Here is a 19,869-nt window from a genome sequence, read left to right as displayed (position 1 = left end):
TCATTACTCATATCTTTCCCACTGCCTGGAAGTCCTTGTTTCCCAGCAGCACCAAGCCAAGAACTTCCCTTCTTTCAAAATCCTTTTAAACACCCAGCTCTGGTTGATTCAAGCACTCATTTTCAATCCCTCATTTTCTCAGTCATGTCATGTCTATTAGCTCTTTTGTATTGTACTGTTCCCAGCGCTTAGTACAGTGCTCTGCACACAGGGAACACTCAAAAAATACCACTGATTAACTGATTGATATCCCCCAGTTGCTGCAGCATGCATGCATTACCGGTGTATTTATTGATTGATTTCTCTATCCATATACGTTTCCTGCTTCCCCACAGCACTTATGCACATGTCCGTCATTTATTTATTTATATTAATGTCTGTCTTCCCCTGTGGACTGCAAGCTCGCTGTGGGCAGGAAACTTGTCTATCAGCTCTATTATACCGTACTTTCCTAGGTGTTTAGTACAGTGCTCTACCCGAGTAAGCACTCAATAAACGCCACTGATTGAATGTGCAATGCCCTGCACTTGGTCAGTATTTGAGAAATGCTGTTGAAAATGATGACATTTAATATGTTAGTAAACTATTTCTTTTATCAGATCATCAAAAATTTAAGAGAATGCTTGTTAAAACTCTAATGGCTGCCTGATGGAAAATTTGCTTTTTCCATGTCAGTAATGGATTCTGAAAGGCGATATTAAACAAGGATTTGTTCTTGATACTTTAGCTGGATTAATTTTTTTTTTGGACTACAGTTCAATTGTGTAAAGTGAAGGAAGCTTCCTGCAATGACATCACTGGAACCAAATCAGTCTTCTTAGAAACAACAAGAAACCAGCCAAATGTTGCTATTATGAAACAATGATTTAGCATTTATAATTCAGCTGACACCTGGCAATATTGGCATAAACAATGGCTTCTTGTGTGATGAGACAGTTCTAATTTAAGAGTCACTACTTCATATGTTTTCTTTGCAACTCTGGTTGAACCACTGGCATGTCTAGGCGTCTTGATACTGAGTTACTTCTTGTACCTTAACAGGCTCAACAGAAATAGTTAACATTCAAGATTTTTCAAGAGCCACAGTATTCATCCAGGGATATGTCAGTTACTATTTAATTGTGGACTGATTTTTCTAGTGAGTTTTTTAGGTTTAGTTTCCTGCAGCAGACTTAAAAAAAAAGGAAAGACATTAGCAATTAAACTATTATAATGTGTATATTTAAGCCTTTTCCATAAGTGGCATAGACGTTAATTTGGAGATCTTTCCACAGGCAGTTTTCACAGCCTCAGATAGTATGCAACATCCTATAAATAAGCAAGATTCAGAAATCCCGTACTGACGGGTACAATCCCACGTCAACATACCGTTTTAATACAAATTAGTTTGCATCAAAGTAGACTTCTACTGAAGTCACTGCACAAAACAAACACACTGTAAATACTATGATTAAAAAGAGGCTCACTTTGCCACGACTTGCTTCAAATGATGCTTTCATTCTGTGGGTGCTATTGAGTCAGGGAGGATGAGAACTGTTACGCTTGAAGCTCACAGTGTAGGCAAAGGTTGCATCTAGCTAATGTAGATCGTTTACCACATTTCAAGAATGATAAAGTTGCAAGCTCTCCAAGTTCATACTAGAAAATGGTTGGAGAAACCCTGATGTTTGCTTGGAGAAAACGCCACCTTCGCTTTTCCTGGGGCTCTCTATCGAGGTCAAGCGTTTTGATTGCGTCGTTCCTTCAACCTCCATAGCCCCTGTATGTGATGCTCTCTGTCCCTTTCCTACGGCCCAAGAAAAAGCGTTGGGCCACCACGACTGGTCGCCACGGGGCTGCTCCCTAATCAGCTGGCAGAGAGCACTCCGTGCAGGCAGGCTGGACTTCCATTTTCTAGAAAATGAACTTGCCGTTTGCTGACAAAGTGTTAAACGGGTACAAGCCCTGGCTTGTAATGGCCCCTTCGACTACCTCATCTTGGAATGATTCAATAAGATCGTTCCGAAAAAGCCCAGCGTGAATGTCACAGGATTATCATCGGGGCCGAATCGGCCTTGACTCCTGCAGCGTGTTAACGATTTCATTTTCCAACCTCGTCTTCCAAAACATTCATTTTAGCCCAGTTCTCCACTGCAGAGGGTGGCTACAAGCTCTGCCAATAAGCTTCTGTGTCTGCTGCATTGACTGACTGATCTGTTTTCTAAAAAGCCAAATAAATTGAAAGTTGCTCTGCTCACCTGGTGCACGCAGTCCAAGAACTGTAAAAAAATAGGAGTGAAGCCACTGCCCTGGCAGTTAGGGGTCAGATTGCTTCGCTGACTGAATCTATGGCCAAAAGAGAGCCACTCTTTTTCCACTAGCATCCGGAAGCCTTCCAGGGTCCTGTAGAATGGATCACTGAGTAACTGCACGAGTGAGACTATCTACAGCAACAAACAAAATAGAAACCATAATAATATCATTAATGGAATCACTGCGGTTGAGTCCTAAAGCTGATGAATTTCTGGATGGTGAGGCTAAGGGATACACCGCAATACTTATAGTGTTACAGGAGAGCATCTTTATTCTGATAAAATTTCCCCATCAAGTTGTATTTAGGTGAATTCAAATTGTGAGGCTCCTTACTCCATGTAAATATTGTTTTATAATTATGAAGGCTAATTAAGCAAAATTCAGTTATGGATGCAAAAGTGATAGAAGTGAAAACACAGACTATCGAGCTACCACGCATGCTCTCTCTCCCCCCCCCCCCTTTTTCTAAACAAAATACCTCTCATAAAAAGAAAAAAGGATGTCTACAGCTTCCTACCAGTTAGCATTATTAAGGCTAAGACAAAAATCCCCGACCAAGGCAGAGTGATCCCAAATTAAGACTGTCATTCTAGTACGAAGAAAACCCTAAGCATTTGGGCCTAACATCATATAGTACACTTTCCGCAAATGCTAACATTCCTTGGTCCAGGGATGAAATATTATTTTGAAAATTGGATTTTCTAATATTCAAAATGGAGGCTGTGAGCCCGTTATTGGGTAGGGATTGCCTTGATTTGTTGCCAAACTGTACTTTCCAAGCACTTAGTACAGTGCTCTGCACACAGTAAGCACTCAATAAATATGACTGAATGAATGAATGAATTTGTCAGTTAACTGGCCTAGGAGAATTATTTATTCATTGCTAAACCAAAGGTCCCAATCAAATGGCTCACCCCACAACTGGACTGGCTGCTGTGAGAGACCCCAATAATAACAATAACAATAATATAATAATAATAATAATAATAATAGTGTTTGTTAAGTACTTACCATGTGCCAGGCACTGTACTAAGTGCTGGGGTGGATAGAAGCAAATCAGGTTGGACACAGTCCCCTGTCCCAGGTGGGGCTCACAGTCTCAATCTCCATTTTACAAATGAGGTAACTGAGGCCCAGGAAAGTGAAGTGACTTATCCAAGGTCCTGCAGCAGACAAGTGGTGGAGCCGGGATTGGAACCTATGACCATGACTGGCTCCCCTCTGTAAGGGACCCATGTGGCTCAGTGCTTCTTTACAATAGGGAGCTGACGAGTACCTGGGCCAGTCCCTTCACCACTGCTGCATGCGGCCCCAACGGGATGGGAGGGCAGTGTGGTCTAGTGGATAGAACATGTACCTAGGAGTCCGAAGGGTTGGGTTCTCTAATCCTCGGCTGCTACTGTGTGACCTTGGACAAGTCACTTCACTTCTTTGAGCCTCAGTTACCTCATCTGTAAAATGGGGATTAAGACTGTGAACCCTATATGGGACAGGGACTGTGTCCAAACCGATTACCTTGTATCTACCCCAGTGCTGGGTACAGTGCCTGACACACAGTAAGCTCTTAGCAAATACCACGATTATTAATATTTCACAGTTTGGCTCAGTGAAAAGAGCCCGGGCTTGGGAGTCAGGTCATGGGTTCTAATCCTGGCTCCGCCACTTGTCAGCTGTGTGACTTTGGGCAAGTCACTTCACTTCTCTGTGTCTCAGTTACCTCATCTGTAAAATGGGGATTAAGATGGTGGGCCCCACGTGGGACAACCTGATCACTTTGTATCCCCCCACCCAGCACTAAGAACAGTGCTTTGCACATAGTAAGCACTTAACAAATACCATCAATATTATTATTGTTATTATTACTTCAGATCGAGGGGAACCTGGGGGAGGCTGTTGCCTTGTAACTCCAGATGGTTGTCTGAAGCCAGCAGGAGCCTCAAGACCCTCCAAGTTCTATTTATTTGATGATCTGAACATTGTTTTCTCTGGTTGCTGCTTTTGTAACTTTGTAGTTCGCAGCCTTATTCTCCTTGTTCTACGTATTTGTCTGCACCCATTTAGATTGTGTCTGATCTAATTATCATGTATTTGCCCCAAGGCTCAGCACAAAATGAGCGCTTAATAATTACCACCACCCCATCTAAAATCTAAATGCAATCTACAGCTAAGCATTCGAGAACATATGTCAGAGCAATTTACTTGTGCAGTGATATCCCAGCCATCTTCCAAACACACCAGAACTGAAGACCCATTCTCAAGCACTTCTGAAACGACCACAGCCAACTGCATTATCCTGTGAAGCTACAATATAAAAAAAATCAATAATCCATTATTAAAAAAACGCAACACAATTGATAAGCATCAATTCCACCGAGCCTCAGTAAGCCCTCAGATGCCTCTGTAACAGCGTAGAATCATTTCGGCCAAGGAACAATGGTGGGACACCTTGACAATCCCGCTTAGGTCTGTGCCCTTGCACTGTGTTAAGAAGTGGGTAATGCACAGAGCTGGAAGTGGGATGGGCCACACTAAAATAAAGACCCACCGTTTGCCAGACTTTGCCTGCATTATTAAAAACAAGCAACACCATGCCATAAATAAATGTCTAATACAGATAAATGTCTAGTACAGAAATAGGCAACCTGTGGGAGCTCAGCAAATACTTGGGAACTGACTCACCAACAATTTTAGAAGCATATATTAGATCTTAATGAACCTGAATTCCCCACATTTTATAGGACGTGTAAATTCAGGTGCATGCAGCTGCTTATGCAGAGGCAATGTAATCTAAAATAAGGAGTGACTTATATGGGCTTGCTCTTGCTCCTTTCCATCTGAAGAGCTGAATTTAAGTGGTTGTCAAAATAAAAACGGATTGAGCGCCCTATTTCCAACTCATAATGTCGTAAAATAAAATTTTATTGTAGAACTCTTGAGTTCACTAACTTTTCAATCTTGAGATATAATCTACAGATCCCAGCCACAAAATCTAATTGCCGACTCATTTTCATCCACTTCTTGAGTCATTTTTAAAAGTTTTGGTCACATGACCGAGGGCTAAACTACACACAATGAGAGTAACATTCACATAGTGGTCAAAAACCAAGTAACCTTTTATCCTTCTCTCCAGGAGAGGGAAGTACAGCATAACAAAATGAATCCATAAGATGAAGCAAGTTAAAATGAGTGCGAAGGTCCCTTCACACACATAGTTCTCAAAGGATTCTCCTATTGGTCATTAGGCATATGTTGTTATCACTCTGGTTTCAAGAAAAAGCAAAAGCTGTCAGCTAGGCCAGAGGTTCTTTTTACTCCAGACTGTTGATTCTCAGCCCCCCATCGTATTCTTTCTAAAGGAAAATGATTTTTTTCTCTCATCTCTGACAAAATTAAATCCTTGGAAGTTCAGGCTTCAAAGCCTTCTCGTGGCTCTCAACTGGAATTTAATGGCCAAAACTCAACACTCTTATTACAGGTGTCAGGGTTTGTTTCCTCGTCAGGGAAGAAAAGTTGGTTTCTGGCACTGAGTGGAGTGCCACAGCCACGAAGGAAACTTAATAAAGGGTGGTGGGGTGGTGGTGGTGGTGATGATGATATCAAATGGCTTCCAGATGTTCAGACCCATCATACTTTGCATTCCTTGCAGGCTGAATGCCTAAACGCTTGGCCCTATCATACAGGCAGACCTTGACATTTCGCTTTACAACAAATGGCCCATCCATTTCTAAATTCACACCTTGTTTTTACTTGACAACGCAGCAGTTTTGACTTTATCTCAGCAGCCTCCAGAGGCTTCCAGAAGAAAGCACTAAAGCAATTACCTGGGGGAACCACTCGGATTCGCCAAGAGCTTTTAGGAATGTTACTTCCGAATCTGCAGGGATGGTGCTTGGGACACAGGCCCGCATCAGCTTTTTAAAGCTGGCTTTCACTTGCCGGATATCGTTGAATTCGATAGGGATAAATTCACAATTTAAAGCAAATTCCAATTTGAAGCCCTGTGGGAGGAAGAAGGTGCCAGAGGTGATTCGAGAGAAATACCACAAATTCCCCATCAAAAAAAGAAAACAAACCCTGGCTTACTGCTGCTCAAGGACAAACAAAGCTCCTTCATTAACTGCAACCAAATCAGAAATCAGGAATTACATAGCTAACCCTCTGAATGCTACGGGCACAGTGCTCTGCACTTAGTACAGTGGTCTGCACACAGTAAGCACTCAATAAATACGATTGAATGAATGAATGAACTATTTTTCTTTGTCCACGAAATTTGACAATTTTGCCATTTTTTAAAAAATTAAGGATGACTCCAACTGACAAATTTCATAGCAGAACATCTATAGGAATGACACTTGGCTTTCTTGTGTAAGAATTTTACAGTCCCAAACCAACACATTTGATTTGAAACATGAAAAGTATAAATCATCATCACCAAAAGTGCTTGTATGCCTACCAACAAATCGTCTCAAGCCCTGGAGACTAACAGCAAACCCACACGCCAGCGTTTGTGGACAAAAAATGGTTTCCTTTTCAGTGAAATCAATCAGGGGGATTTATGGAGTGCTTACTGGGTATACCGCAGTGTACTAAACACTAAAGAGGTACTAAGGGTGAGATCTACTCCTCAGTGAGTATCCACGGAACCATCTTATCAACAATTCATTTTTCAATTAAATCTAATGCTTCTTTTTTAAAAAAAAATCTCATAAACTGTAAGAAAACATTATGACTGTGACCACCCAAAGAAAATTCTGGCCTAAGGGTCAGTACTGCCTCATGGCAGAGGAAGGGTGGTTGTATTTCTTGGCTAGGGTATTCTGGCAAGCTTAATGTGAATATAACATTGCTTCTTCTGAGAAAATCAGGATGCAACCCACAGTTAGTAGGCTGGGTGATAGTTATTAGCACTGAAGGCTGATAAATTTACCAGGATCCCAAAATGGAAAATTAAACTTAAAATCTTTGAATGTGTGCTGTGTTTAGCCTTACTTTCTGGGCATAGCTCTGCTTTTCTGACTCTGTCTTTCTATCTGAATGGGAAAATCTCTCTCATCATAGCCCCTCTCTCCCTGCATTCCTTAATTCTATGCTTATAGGGACAATTTATCTATTTGAATTTTCTGTTAAGTAAGGTTGTGAGAAAAGAATGGGTCTGCAAACATTGTTGTATTGTAGCCTCCCAAGTGCCTAGTACAGTGTGTTACACAGAGTAAGTGCTCAGTAAATCCCACTGATGATGACTGAAACAGGACTAAGGATATATAGAAAATGTGTTTTAAGGAAGTCCTGGCATTCCTCAACGTGAATGTGCATGTGCAGCCATAATGTTTTACTGAAATTGTGCTGGGTAAATTCATTTTACATAGGGTTCTCAGCATGGCCTGATGGATAGAGCACGGGCCTGGAAATCAGAAAGCGCTGGGTTCTAATTCCAGCTCCACCACTTGTCTGCTGTGTGACCTTGGCCAAGTCACTTATCTGCTCTGTGCCTCAGTTACCTCACCAGCAAAATGGGGATTAAGGTCTGTGAGCCCCATGGAGGGCAGGAACTGTGTCCAACCTGATTATCACGTATCTATCTCAGCACTTAGTACAGTACCTGGCGCTTAGTATGTCCTTAAATACTATACGTAAAAAATGACGTTCTATCATAATTAGAAAACAATAGATCCTTTAGCCTGTCCTGGTCTTGGAGATCTGGAATTTGCTTCTACTCTGTATCAGGCTTTCACAACTCAGTTCAGTTTAAATGACAACTGATTTACAGACGAGTATTTACTCAAAATTATTTCTACTTTTTAAAGCCACAAAAATTCCTCAACAATATTGTGTCTATTGAACCAACAGTTCCTATATCTAAAGCTACACAGGAGTAAGGACTTGAGGAGTTTTTGTTATTGAGATCTTATGTAAATTCATGTTTTAAAACAGCCAAAATTTTAGATCAAAGCGCCAAAACTGCCACCTTAATTCATTAGCTGGGGACTTTCAATGTTGGTATGCAAGTGATATGAATGGTAACAAGGATTATCTTAAGGGAAACAAACTGGCCTAAGTGAGGCAGACAGAGAGGGTCTGACGTGTTGAAGTGTGGCTGTCCGTGGCTGATAAATGATAAATGGTGAGGATGAGACTCTGCAGGTAGTGTTGGGTTGCTGTTGAGAAGGTGAGGCTTAGCATTCTTAGTATCACAGGACACTTCAAATTTCTAAGGGAATATGTTGAAAACAACTTCTGCTTCAGCTCATGAAGGCAAATTTCTTAGACTCTTTAGGACTCTGACCTTTCAGTTCTTTCTACCCTACAAACCAAGGGTAGGTGATTAGATGATAATAATAATAATAATCCGTATTTGTTAAGCACTTACTATGTGCCAAGCACTGCCAAGCACTGTTCTAAGTGCTGGTAATCAGGTAGTCCCATGTGGGGCTCACAGCATTAATCCCCATTTTACAGATGAGGTAACTGAGGCACAGAGAAATTAAGTGGCTTGCCCAAAGTCACACAGTAGACAAGTGGTGGAGCCGGAATTAGAACCCACGTCCTCTGACTCCCAAACCCATACTCTTTCCACTGAGCCATGCTGCTAAGTGGAGCCCATAAATTGTACGCTCATCTGTAGACTATAAACTCTTGTGGGCAGGGACCACTTCTACCAGCTCTGTTATACGGTAGTTTCCCAAGCACCTAGTACAATGCTCAGCACACAGTAAACGCTCAACAAATACCATTGATTGATTGATTGATTGGGTCTAGAGGGGGCAGGGGCCCTTCAGGCCCATACTACACAAACAGCATGGCCTAGTGGATAGAGCACAGGTCTGAAGGACCTGGGTTCTTCCACTTATCTGCTGCTGGGAGACCTTGGGAAAGTCACTTCTTTTCTCTGTGCCTCAGTTACCTCATCAGCAAAATGGGGATTAGGACCGTGAGCCCCACTTGGGACATGGTTCTGTCCAATCTGATTAACATGCATCTACCTCGGTGCTAAACCCAGTGCCCGGCACATATTAAGTGCTTAACAAATACCATAAAAACACAAACAGGTAAAACAAATTATACTGAGGTAGCCATCACACTGGCTCATCTAACCCTCAACTGTCCCTTGGCCAAAGTTCCCTTTTGGTGATGAAGCAGCGTAAGGTCCCTGGGCTCCTTCACAGTCCTGTTGCTGGGTGTCTCTGGAAGCAGGGTTGAGATGAGGGACCTAGTTCTCACCACTACTGACTTCACAATCCCATTTGAACTGAGGACTACTGACTGATCAATGATTCTGGCAATCAGTCAGGTCTCTTGAGATGGTAAATCGCTTGGAGAGTGGCTCATCACAAATGACTCGATTTATTCAATGGGGAACATGAATGCCAACAGCATCAGCTTCCTGAGGGCAGGGACCGCTTCTTTTACTTTGATTTAAGGGCTGACTACGGCACTCAATACATGCTGCTGCTCATGAGAGTTATACAATCTTCAGTTAGTTCTAAAACTATGATAGCTGAGGAATCACCATCAACTTTAAGGACAGGGGCTCTCTTAATGCTTTAGGTATGGCACCTTAGCTGTTCTCGATAGCCCAACCTAGAATCCTTCTTTTTTTCTTGATTTTTCTGAGTATAACTCTAATTTGTATGAAGACATGTATGAGCATGTTTGTAGGAAGATACATCATCGGGTTGGCAAAGAGCTTTCAGAAATCACTGGCTGGGGAAATTTATAGGGACTTTCAACTCTGTTTAGTAACAGTCTCCCTTTTTTTCTTTCCACATTAGGTTAAAACGTAAGCATTTTTTCACCACAAACACATTCATTGAGTTCCTCCTCATATATCGTTTCTAATGAAATCAAGCAAACAGGGTGCTGAAAGTGGGGGCAGAGTGCTATTCTTTGAGGTTTATGGCTTAATTTTCCTTAAGCCCACCCTGCTTTCTTTCAGATCATGAACAAGTGGCTGATACACATTACCATGAGCAACACAAAACATACACAAAATGTTAGCAGTAGTTTTGTTTTTTGCATTCTGTTTCTATATTATTTATGTACAGGGCAGTGAACATGTCTGCTAATTGTGTTGTACTGTACTCTCCTAAGCGCTGAGTACAGTGCTCTGTACATAGTAAGTGCTCAATAAATACCATTGATTGATTGTTCATTTTATATAATTACAGTAATAATGATAATGGTACTTGTTAAGTGCTTATTATGTGCCAAATACTGTTCTAAGCACCGGGGTAGATACTAGGTAGTCAGGTTAAGTAATATATTCTCTGTAATGGTTAATTCTATATAATGGTTCAGCACAAACCATTACAGAGAAGCAGCGTGGCCTAGTGGAAAGATCCCGGGCCTTGCAATCAGAGAATCTGAGTTCTAATCCCGGCTACGCCACTTGTCTGCTGTGTGACCTTGGGCAAGTCACTTCACTTCTCTGGGCCTCAGTTACCTCATCGGTAAAATGGGGATTGAGACTGTAAGCCCTATGTGGGGTAAGGATTGTGTCCAACCCAACTGGCTTCTATCCATACCAGTGCTTAGTACAGTGCCTGGCACATAGTAAGCACTTAACAAATACCATTATTATTATTATTATTATGGACATAACCCATATTTTATTTACTTTTATATTAATGTCAGTATCTCCCTCTAGACTATAAACTAGGTGTGGGCAGGGAACGAGTCTACCAACTCGATTATATTGTGTTCTCCCAAGCACTCAGTAGTACAGTGCTCTGCACACAGTAAGGGCTCAATAAATACGTCTGAATAAATGCTCTGCGTATAGTAAGTGCTCAAGAAATATAATTGATTGACAGGCTATGTTCAACCAATTAAATGTCCACTGTTTTTCTAGTAGAGCAAGAATATTGTAACAGACAACCATCGGGCTGTTCTATTTTACATGTTAACTTGATTACGAGAAAAATTACCCGTAGCTGTGACTTTTCACCGAATATGTAGAGGGCAGCTTGACGCTTTAGGAGTTGGTTTTGTAGATAGGCACTGTTACTGAATGAGGCAGTGTGATCCTTGCCTGCGAGTCTTGCACCAACATCAACGAATGAGGTCTGAGAACTGATGAAACGATTGCTAGAACGAAGACTTGCCCACACACCTTTACAAAAAGTATCAAGTCAGTAAACCATTGGATGACAGGAAAGACTGAATACAAGACATGCTGCTTAATTATTGCACATTTTTTGATTTTCCAAGGTGAAATTGATTCCCTAGTTAGATCGAAACCAAACTGGATTTCACGCGTACACTTAATCATGCACTAATGTTGGAATACAATACAACAAATATCATGGGAATATCGAAGGGTATAAATTGCTAGCAAATCTAGATATGCCACTCTAAGGCCACAATAACCTAATGAACTCACTAGAGTAGAGGAAGAAGTACTTAAAACTCATTTTTAGCATTATGAAGAAGCAGAGATTTTCATTTGATCATTTATTTTGGGGGAATTCTTTTCTGGGAATTCACTTCTATCATGTAACATTTAAATTCCCCACAACATCCAAATTTTGAAAGGCCACATGAACTTCCCTAGGGAGTAAACAAAATTCCATTTATGTTCAGTCAAGACACTGAAAATCTAATTCATGAATGAAGGTTCAAACTATGCCAGTTTTTTCCTGTCTTCCACTGCCACCAGGAAATAGCAACATGAGTTGTAGGATAAAAATCCAGGGAAGCGATTGAGCCGTGAGTTAATTACTTCTGAGGCCTTCAGAAATTACTAAAATGCCTCAGGTTTCAGTCAACTTAGTTCAAAAATTGGGTGGATAGGCAAGACTGTTTCTTCTTGAAACGAGAAACAGCAACTGCAGTGAGTATCCTTGCAAAACTAATTCGAAAATGTTAGCCAGCTTCAAGAGAGAGGGAGGTTTTACTTCGGGTTAACTGGCAGTATCTTAAAACCAAGTAATGAATAACAACAACCTGAGACTTTGGGCTATCAAAACTGGAGAGTTTTATCAACTGCCCAAGTGACAGCATGAGGAGGATGTTTAAAAAGCCCACAATTTACAAAGATTTCATTGTCTTGATTTTATCTTCATTAGCCTGTTGCTCAATGTCAGATATTTCTGCCCTCAAATAATAGTTTGGTGAAACTGCAATCTGTTCCTTGTTCTATTTATAAAAGACGGAGAGTAAGATTACATTACGGCAAAGTTTTCCAGGCACCGCTTGGAGAGGTACTTCGTTTACAAATTCTCAAAGCAGAGCATGACTATAACACATTTAAAGCCACAAACCATTTACAAATACATGCAAACTACTGCATTTACCAGTGTTGGGGGTACAATGATGGGACAGACATGGTAACAACTATCTTTTAAAAAAGTATACTCTGTACTTGGTACCATTCTCTTGGGGCTCTGGGCAGTGCTATTTTTGGCTAGGTTTCTAATGGGTTGGAAACCTCTGGATTGTTTCATTGTTTGCAGGCATTACCGTGAAATCATTAGAAATGTTCGCAAGTTTTAAGAAAATGTTTCCTAGTTAATGCCTCTTGCACAACAAAAATGTAGAGGATAACATCTTGAGTCCTTCCTTGGGATTATGACAACTGTTCATTTTGAACATATCGGAAAATGAGATAGTGGAAGAAAACTGTTATGACAGGGGAGGTTTGAAAATAATTTAATATAGAGTAAGTGAAATGCTGAGTCACTTAATATATAGGAAAACATGGTGCTAATTATGGAGATGGTAAGAAAGTGAGATTTTTTTCAGGACAGAGAGTACTGTACCTGGATTATGGACTCTTCCCTTAGCTGACGATTTGAGATTTGAGTGAGTGATGGATTTATCCCTGTACCCAAGCACTGGTATGTAACATCAGAGACAGAAGAAGAAAGGGAAAGGGAATTGCAGCAAAAGTCACAGCAAATTAAATGAGGAAGAGAGAGAGAGAAAAAAAAGAAACAGGTTACTCATAACTTTTCCATTAATCTAACATTTAGGAGCATATTTGGCAAATAATTAAAAGAACAAGATTTAAACTACTTCAACACACAACAAGAGATGAATCAAGCCACAAGGATACCTCTATAATATTGAAATTTTGGCACCTTCTTTTCCAGAGGGTGCCCAATTTCACAAATACTGTAGGCACTAAAAATGCACAGCAGAGCTGAGAGGTGCCATTAAAAATTATACCAAATGGATCATCTCCTATTTTGATCGTTAAACATGCTTTCTTTGTAAAAATAGATCATCCTTTTAGACCCTTTGGGAATGATATCATATAAGAATGGCTTAAACACAAAACAGGTTAGCACTCAAACGTGCTGAATCAAAATTTTTATAGTAAGCATGTGGGTCGTTCTTGAACTAAGATCTGGCAAGTAAAATGACTGAAGTGACATTAGCCATTTGGTATAACTGAAATAATGTTACTGCAACAGAACGTTAAGCACAGCAGCAGCATTTCCTCTTTTTAAAATAAATGTCTCCTTTATGAAGATGCTACATATACTTTTCATAAATACTCAAGCATCATGTAGCAGCAGGATACTATACCTTACACTCTACATGGCTGACGTTACCTCAATGCTAGGAGAATGCTCTACACAATTAATAGCTCTTCAAATATCTATTTAGAGGTCGGATATTAGCTACAGTCCCTGTAGTGTGAGTAATGTTCTTCCTGATAGAGAGACAGAGAAGCAGTGTGGCCTAATGGATGGAGCATGGGCCTGGGTTCCAATCCTGGCTCCACCACTTGTCTGCTGTGTGACCTTGAGCAAGTCACTTTGCTTCTCTGTGCTTCAGTTTCCTCATCTGTAAAATGGGGATGAAGACTGTGAGCCCTAAGTGGAACAGGGGCTGTCTCCAACCTGATCAATTTGTACCTACCCCAGCACATAGTAATAGTAATAATAATAATAATAATAATAATAATAATAATAATAATAATAATAATGGTATTTTTAGCGCTTTCTATGTGCCTAGCACTGTTCTAAGTGCTGGGGGGTGGGGGAGCGGATACAAGGTAATCAGGTTGTCCCGTGTGGGGCTCACAGTCTTAATCCCCATTGTACAGATGAGCTAACTGAGCCACAGAGAAGTTAAGTGACTTGCCCGAAGTCACACAACTGACAGGTGGGGGAGCCTGGCACATAATCAGCACATAATACATACATATATATATATATATATATATATATATATATATATATATGTAAAATCCTCTCAGTAAGAACAACTATTGATGAGAAGAGCTAATTTGATTAGATTTTGTGGGGTCAAGTCATTTTGTTCATATTAAGACCTCGTAGGTTTCTCATATAAAAATTCAGAAATAGCAAATTCCCACTAAAAAAAATATTTTCAAAGTTGCAGAAAAATGGAGCAATAAGCGGCAACAATGAAAATGTGAAGTGGGGACTTAATTCATTAGGGTCTGTCTCCCCCTTTGGTCTGCATGCTTCTTATGGGCAGGGATCAGGCCTACTGATGCAACTCTTTTTTACTCTCCCAAGAGTTTAGTGCAATGCTCCACACACAGTCAGCACTCCATAAATACCAATGAATAATAACAGTAATAACAATTATGGCTTTTGTTAAGTGCTTACTATATGCCAGGCACTGTACTAAGCGCTGGTGTGGATTCAAGGAAATTGGGTTGGACACAGTCCTTGTTGCATTTGGGGCTCACAGTCTCAATCCCCATTTTCCAGATAAGGTCACTGGGGCACAGAGAATAATAATAATAATAATAATAATAATAATAATAATAATAATGATGATGGCATTTGTTAAGTGCTTACTATCTAAGTGCTGGGGGGGATACAAGGTGATCAGGTTGTCCCACATGGGGCTCACAGTCCTCATCCCCATTTTACAGATCAATCAATCAATCAATCGTATTTATTGAGCGCTTACTGTGTGCAGAGCACTGTACTAAGCGCTTGGGAAGTACAAGTTGGCAACATATACATATACAGATGAGGTAACTGAGGCTCCGAGAAGCTAGGTGACTTGCCCAAGGTCACACAGCAGACATGTGGCGGAGCCGGGATTAGAACCCATGACGTTCTGACTCCCACGGTGCTCTATCCACTACGCCATGCTGACTGGTTGGGAGAGAAGGGGGATGAATATCATTTTCTTGACAGTCGATTTTTTGCCAGAAATGGTCAACAGGAGGAAGAAAAACCAATAGTTGCAAAACTCAGCTAAAATGGCAGTACTGCAGAGAGAAGGCCATACAAAGCCAGGGGATATGTTGTATGCAATATTACAAGCACAATACTAATGTCATGGGCTTAAGGATTTCTTTACTTAGAATCTCATAGTTTAGGAGGTGTTTTTTCTTTTCTTTGGTAGCTTCTTTCCCCATTTCTGTTACCAATGGACACCAGGTCCAATAAAATGAGTTTCCAGGAGCCATACTCCTTTAAGAAGGAAAGCTTGAATCGGAGAGATGACATGGCCCCCAAATTCCGAGCCATTTATTTTGGCGGGCCACCCTGCAGGACAGCAGGGACAGCTACAATCTTACTCTAAAACTTGAAAAGATGATCATCGTACTCTATGCCCAAAAATGTAAGCTTTGTCATACTCTCAGCCCTTCTTCTGCTGTTCAACTGAGATGCCATGCTGCCTAGAATGGCCAAGCCTGGGAAGTTAACACCTCAGAGCATGGTCCTGCTCTATCCCTCTCCCCCCAGCCCACCCCAATCTCTCTCTCCTTCTCCCTCGACCCCCCCATTTTCTCAATGCACTGTGAACACTTTGTTTATTTTGTTAATATGTTCTGTTTTGTTCTATGTCTCCCCCTTCTAGGCTGTGAGCCCACTGTTGGGTAGGGACCGTCTCTATATGTTGCTAACTTGTACTTCCCAAGTGCTTAGTATAGTGCTCTGAACACAGTAAGCACTCAATACGATTGAATGAATGAATGAATTGAACATGGTAATTTTCATTGCCTTCATTTCCCAGGCTAGCAGTTGCTCCCAACAAGCAAACCTGCAGCCAGCCAGCCTTTCTTTTCAAGCGCCCTCTACACTAATCATCCACTCTCATATCTCAAAGGGGTAAAAATAACTGCCCGTGGTGAGTTCGGACCCTTTGTGCCCAACCATCACCTCACGCTGGCTGTCTTCAATCACCCCTTTATCGGCTTGCCCTAGTAATGATAAAACACTGATACTACAAGGATGTCATTCCCCCTTATCCAGACCTGAATCATCAACTGAATCTCCAAAAGTAACTCATTCTTTCTGTCTCTCAAAGCTTTACAAACACTCCCCGTGTTTGGGTGTTGAAAAGAACAGAACTCATGCCCTGGATTATTTTTACAATTTTCTTGTGAGCCCCTACACCTCTTTGCAAAAATTCTATTAATTAATTTTAATCATTGATTCAAATTTTAAAAAAATCTACATGTGATTGGTGGATTGAAAGTGCTTCAACGGAAGTACGATTTGAAAATGATTAGTTCCAAATTTCGACACCGTGTCTCAGTTGTGTTTTTTTTTTAAATCAGCACTCAGTTTTACAGTTCATCTTACTAACCTCCTCGAGCAAAGCTATTGGATAGATTTACATCCAAATGTTCTGGCACTATCTGTTTAAGCACAGTGGACATTCTTGAAGCCCTTCTTTGAGTGCCTAAAGTCAGTCAAAAAGAAGAATAAAGACTATAAGGTTGTTGAGGTTAACATTACTCAATCGACAAAAATGTTCTCTTCATGTGTAGCATGTCCAATTGCTGCCATATTTTGTCCTTTTAAGAACCCGCAGTTTTATTAGAGATTACAAGAATGCCGTATTACTTTATCAGAGATAACACACATTCATTTGCAAGATTATGGGGGTTAGGTTCGGCTAATGCAATCAGAGGATTTCATTAATGAAGGCATGCATGGGTTTCTAGACGGTGTTACTTTACATGAAAAGACAGCTTCTGCTTTGCTTAGTCAAATCCAACAGTGGATTAAGCCAAATAGACCAACTTTTCAAGTCACGTGCTCTTGTGTCTAACACGACAGGGATTACCTTTACATGAACCCTAACGGGTTTCATCACATGATAACTGAAACAAAACATTAATGGGAGTCTTAATGGTTTCAACCACATCTAACTAAAACACACCTGTGCCTCAAGACTGGGAAAAATAAAATGTTTTAGCAATTTCGGATACTTACAGCTATTAATGAATGGGAAGACTTGGATACATATTCCACGATTATTTCTACAGTGTAAGGTGACAATAACAGGCTTGAAACCTTTTTAAATTTCCATCTCGATTTGATGGATTCTTGTTAAAAAATTTTATATTGTTATTTAGTTCTATTTCTTTGGATGTAATTTTATAAAACAAATGATTTTCCTCTAAAGCTGGTCACTTTTGTTTCTAATGAACGAGCTACCCTCTGAGTCAATAGAGGAAGACAATCTGCTAACATGGTAATACACCAAAAAGGAGTTATAGTTTGGGTACGTTGTTAAGTAAATGCCTGGGAAATGAACACATGCAACTTATTCAGCCATAATTACACTGTTCTTGACTGTAGAAAAGAAAAGAAAATAAACTTTTACCTGGAGACAGAGCAAATGCTGGTCTGACTGTGAGGGTGTTATTACCGCTCATTTTCTGATGGACAGAAATTGCATTCAGTAAAGCTTGTAGGTATTTTTCTTGTTCTATACTACTTGATGAATCTAAAGAGGAGGCAGGAACTAAACAGACAGAGATAGTCAATAAAATCTATTCAGTATATCAAGTGCTACTCCAAGAAAACTTAAAAATGTTGCCAACTTGTACTTCCCAAGCGCTTAGTACAGTGCTCTGCACACAGTAAGTGCTCAATAAATACGATTGAATGAATGAATGAATAAAAACCGTCACCCTGACTTGTAAATCCCAATTGCATATTTTTTCAAGCTTTATCACAGTGAACCCTCTGAAACTCTATAAGTATAAATTAAACCAATCCCAAATAGTAGCAAGTAATAAAATAATGCCCTATTAATATTTTTTGCATTATTGTGGGCAGGGAATGTGTCTGTTGATATTCTCCCAAGCGCTTAGTACAGTGCTTTGCCTTCAGTATGTGCTCAATAAATATGATCGAATGAATTAATGAATTAGGATCTCCATCAGCTAAATTGCCCAGAGGTTGGCACATAGTAAGCACTTAATTAATATCGCTTTTACTGTAAGCTCCCTGAGGGCAGGTATTCGATCTATTGTGAACCCATTTATTCTGAACCCTCGAGAGGCAAATATTTTTATGTTTGTCTTTCCTGTTACAGTGTCAGCTCCTTTTTTATTTATGGTATTTGTTAAGCGCTTACTGTGTGCCAGGCACTGTTCTAAGCGCTGGGGTAGATACGTGAATCGGGTTGGACACGGTACCTGTCCCACAAAGGGCTCACAATCTTAAACCCATTTTCAGATGAGGTAACTGAAGCACAGAGAAGCTAAGTGACTTGCCCAAGGTTACACAGCAATCAAGGGGCAGAGCTGGGATTAGAACCCAGGTCCTCAGACTCCCAGGCTTGTGCTCTTTCCAGTAGGCTTCCAGGCTTCTCTGTATAGGCAGGGAATGTGTCACTTCTTTACTGTATTTCCCAAGCATCTAGTACAATGCACTGCACCAAGCAGGCGCTCAATAAATACTACTACCACTACTATTACCACTAACTCTAACGTTCTCTTCCAAGTGCTTAATACAGTGCTCCATTTACAATAGCTACTCGATAAATACGAAGGACTTGCAATTTTTGTCTTAAATTTCACTCCTTAATGGTTTGTCTTAATAAAATCAATGCAAAAAGAACATTCTGCTAGAAGAACCCAGACCAGGATCCACTTAAAGTGCATGCAGAATGATTAATTCTTGAGTTCAGTTATGCCCTTGTATAACTCACTGATTTTTTTCAACTAATGGGTCAATGGTATTTATTGAATGCTTAATGTGTGCGCAGCCCTGAACTAGGTGCTGGAGAGCGTTCAGTACAACAGAGTTGGTTGGCATGATCCTTGCCCACAAAGAGTTTACAGTCAGGATGGGGAGACAGACAAGGAAATGAATAGTGATAAGAAGAAACAGCTGGATATAAGGCAGTGGGCACAATTTGTGCACTATTAAAAGATACTGAGCTGTTGGGGAGAATTCCACAGGGCTGCATTCTTGGAAGCAAATTGTGAAAAACATCAACAGTGTTCCAACTTTTACTTCTCCAGAAATGCTACGGGACCCTACGCAGAGGTTAACTTGTCCTTCCCTTAAATTTGCTTCCCCAGGAGAAAACGGACAAGATTTGGATGGGTTCAAAAAGTTTCAATGGATTGCTTTCTGAGAAGTGAATCAGAAATTCCCCAGTGCTTAGAACAGTGCCTGGCACATAGTGAAAGCTTACCAAATACCATTATTATTATTATTATTACAATTATGTGCTTGCAAGGCAGGGAGTTTCATAAGTGGAATTATATAATTTTATTATGGCTAATTCCTTCACCTGATGACTCTCTTACAGAGAAGAGGTCGCCCCCAACTCCCCTTACTAATTTTGATCAGATTTAAGACGTTTCAGTAACATGTGTTTGGAATTTCT

The 19,869-nt window shown here is 40.5% G+C and overlaps 1 protein-coding gene across 4 annotated transcripts in view; it reads right to left on the bottom strand.

Annotated features, from left to right (window-relative positions):
• SBF2 (SET binding factor 2) overlaps positions 1-19,869 on the bottom strand; it is a 586,574-nt gene that overhangs the window by 33,561 nt on the left and 533,144 nt on the right. Inside the window, exons 28-34 of one of the 4 annotated variants that reach the window (XM_038765198.1) lie at positions 17,848-17,988; positions 16,822-16,917; positions 13,050-13,124; positions 11,217-11,401; positions 6,114-6,290; positions 4,492-4,593; positions 2,238-2,423 (exon numbers count right to left, since the gene is read on the bottom strand). In XM_038765198.1, the coding sequence (XP_038621126.1) occupies positions 2,238-2,423; positions 4,492-4,593; positions 6,114-6,290; positions 11,217-11,401; positions 13,050-13,124; positions 16,822-16,917; positions 17,848-17,988 (962 nt within the window). The remainder of the gene's footprint in view (positions 1-2,237; positions 2,424-4,491; positions 4,594-6,113; positions 6,291-11,216; positions 11,402-13,049; positions 13,125-16,821; positions 16,918-17,847; positions 17,989-19,869) is intronic. The other 3 variants (XM_038765199.1, XM_038765200.1, XM_038765201.1) reach the window with 3 other exon arrangements.

This window comes from Tachyglossus aculeatus, chromosome 22, assembly GCF_015852505.1.
Source record: "Tachyglossus aculeatus isolate mTacAcu1 chromosome 22, mTacAcu1.pri, whole genome shotgun sequence".
In the NCBI taxonomy this organism is placed as follows: Eukaryota; Metazoa; Chordata; class Mammalia; order Monotremata; family Tachyglossidae; genus Tachyglossus; species Tachyglossus aculeatus.
Note: the sequence above shows the minus strand (reverse complement) of the source record. Positions and strands in the feature narration are given on the sequence as shown.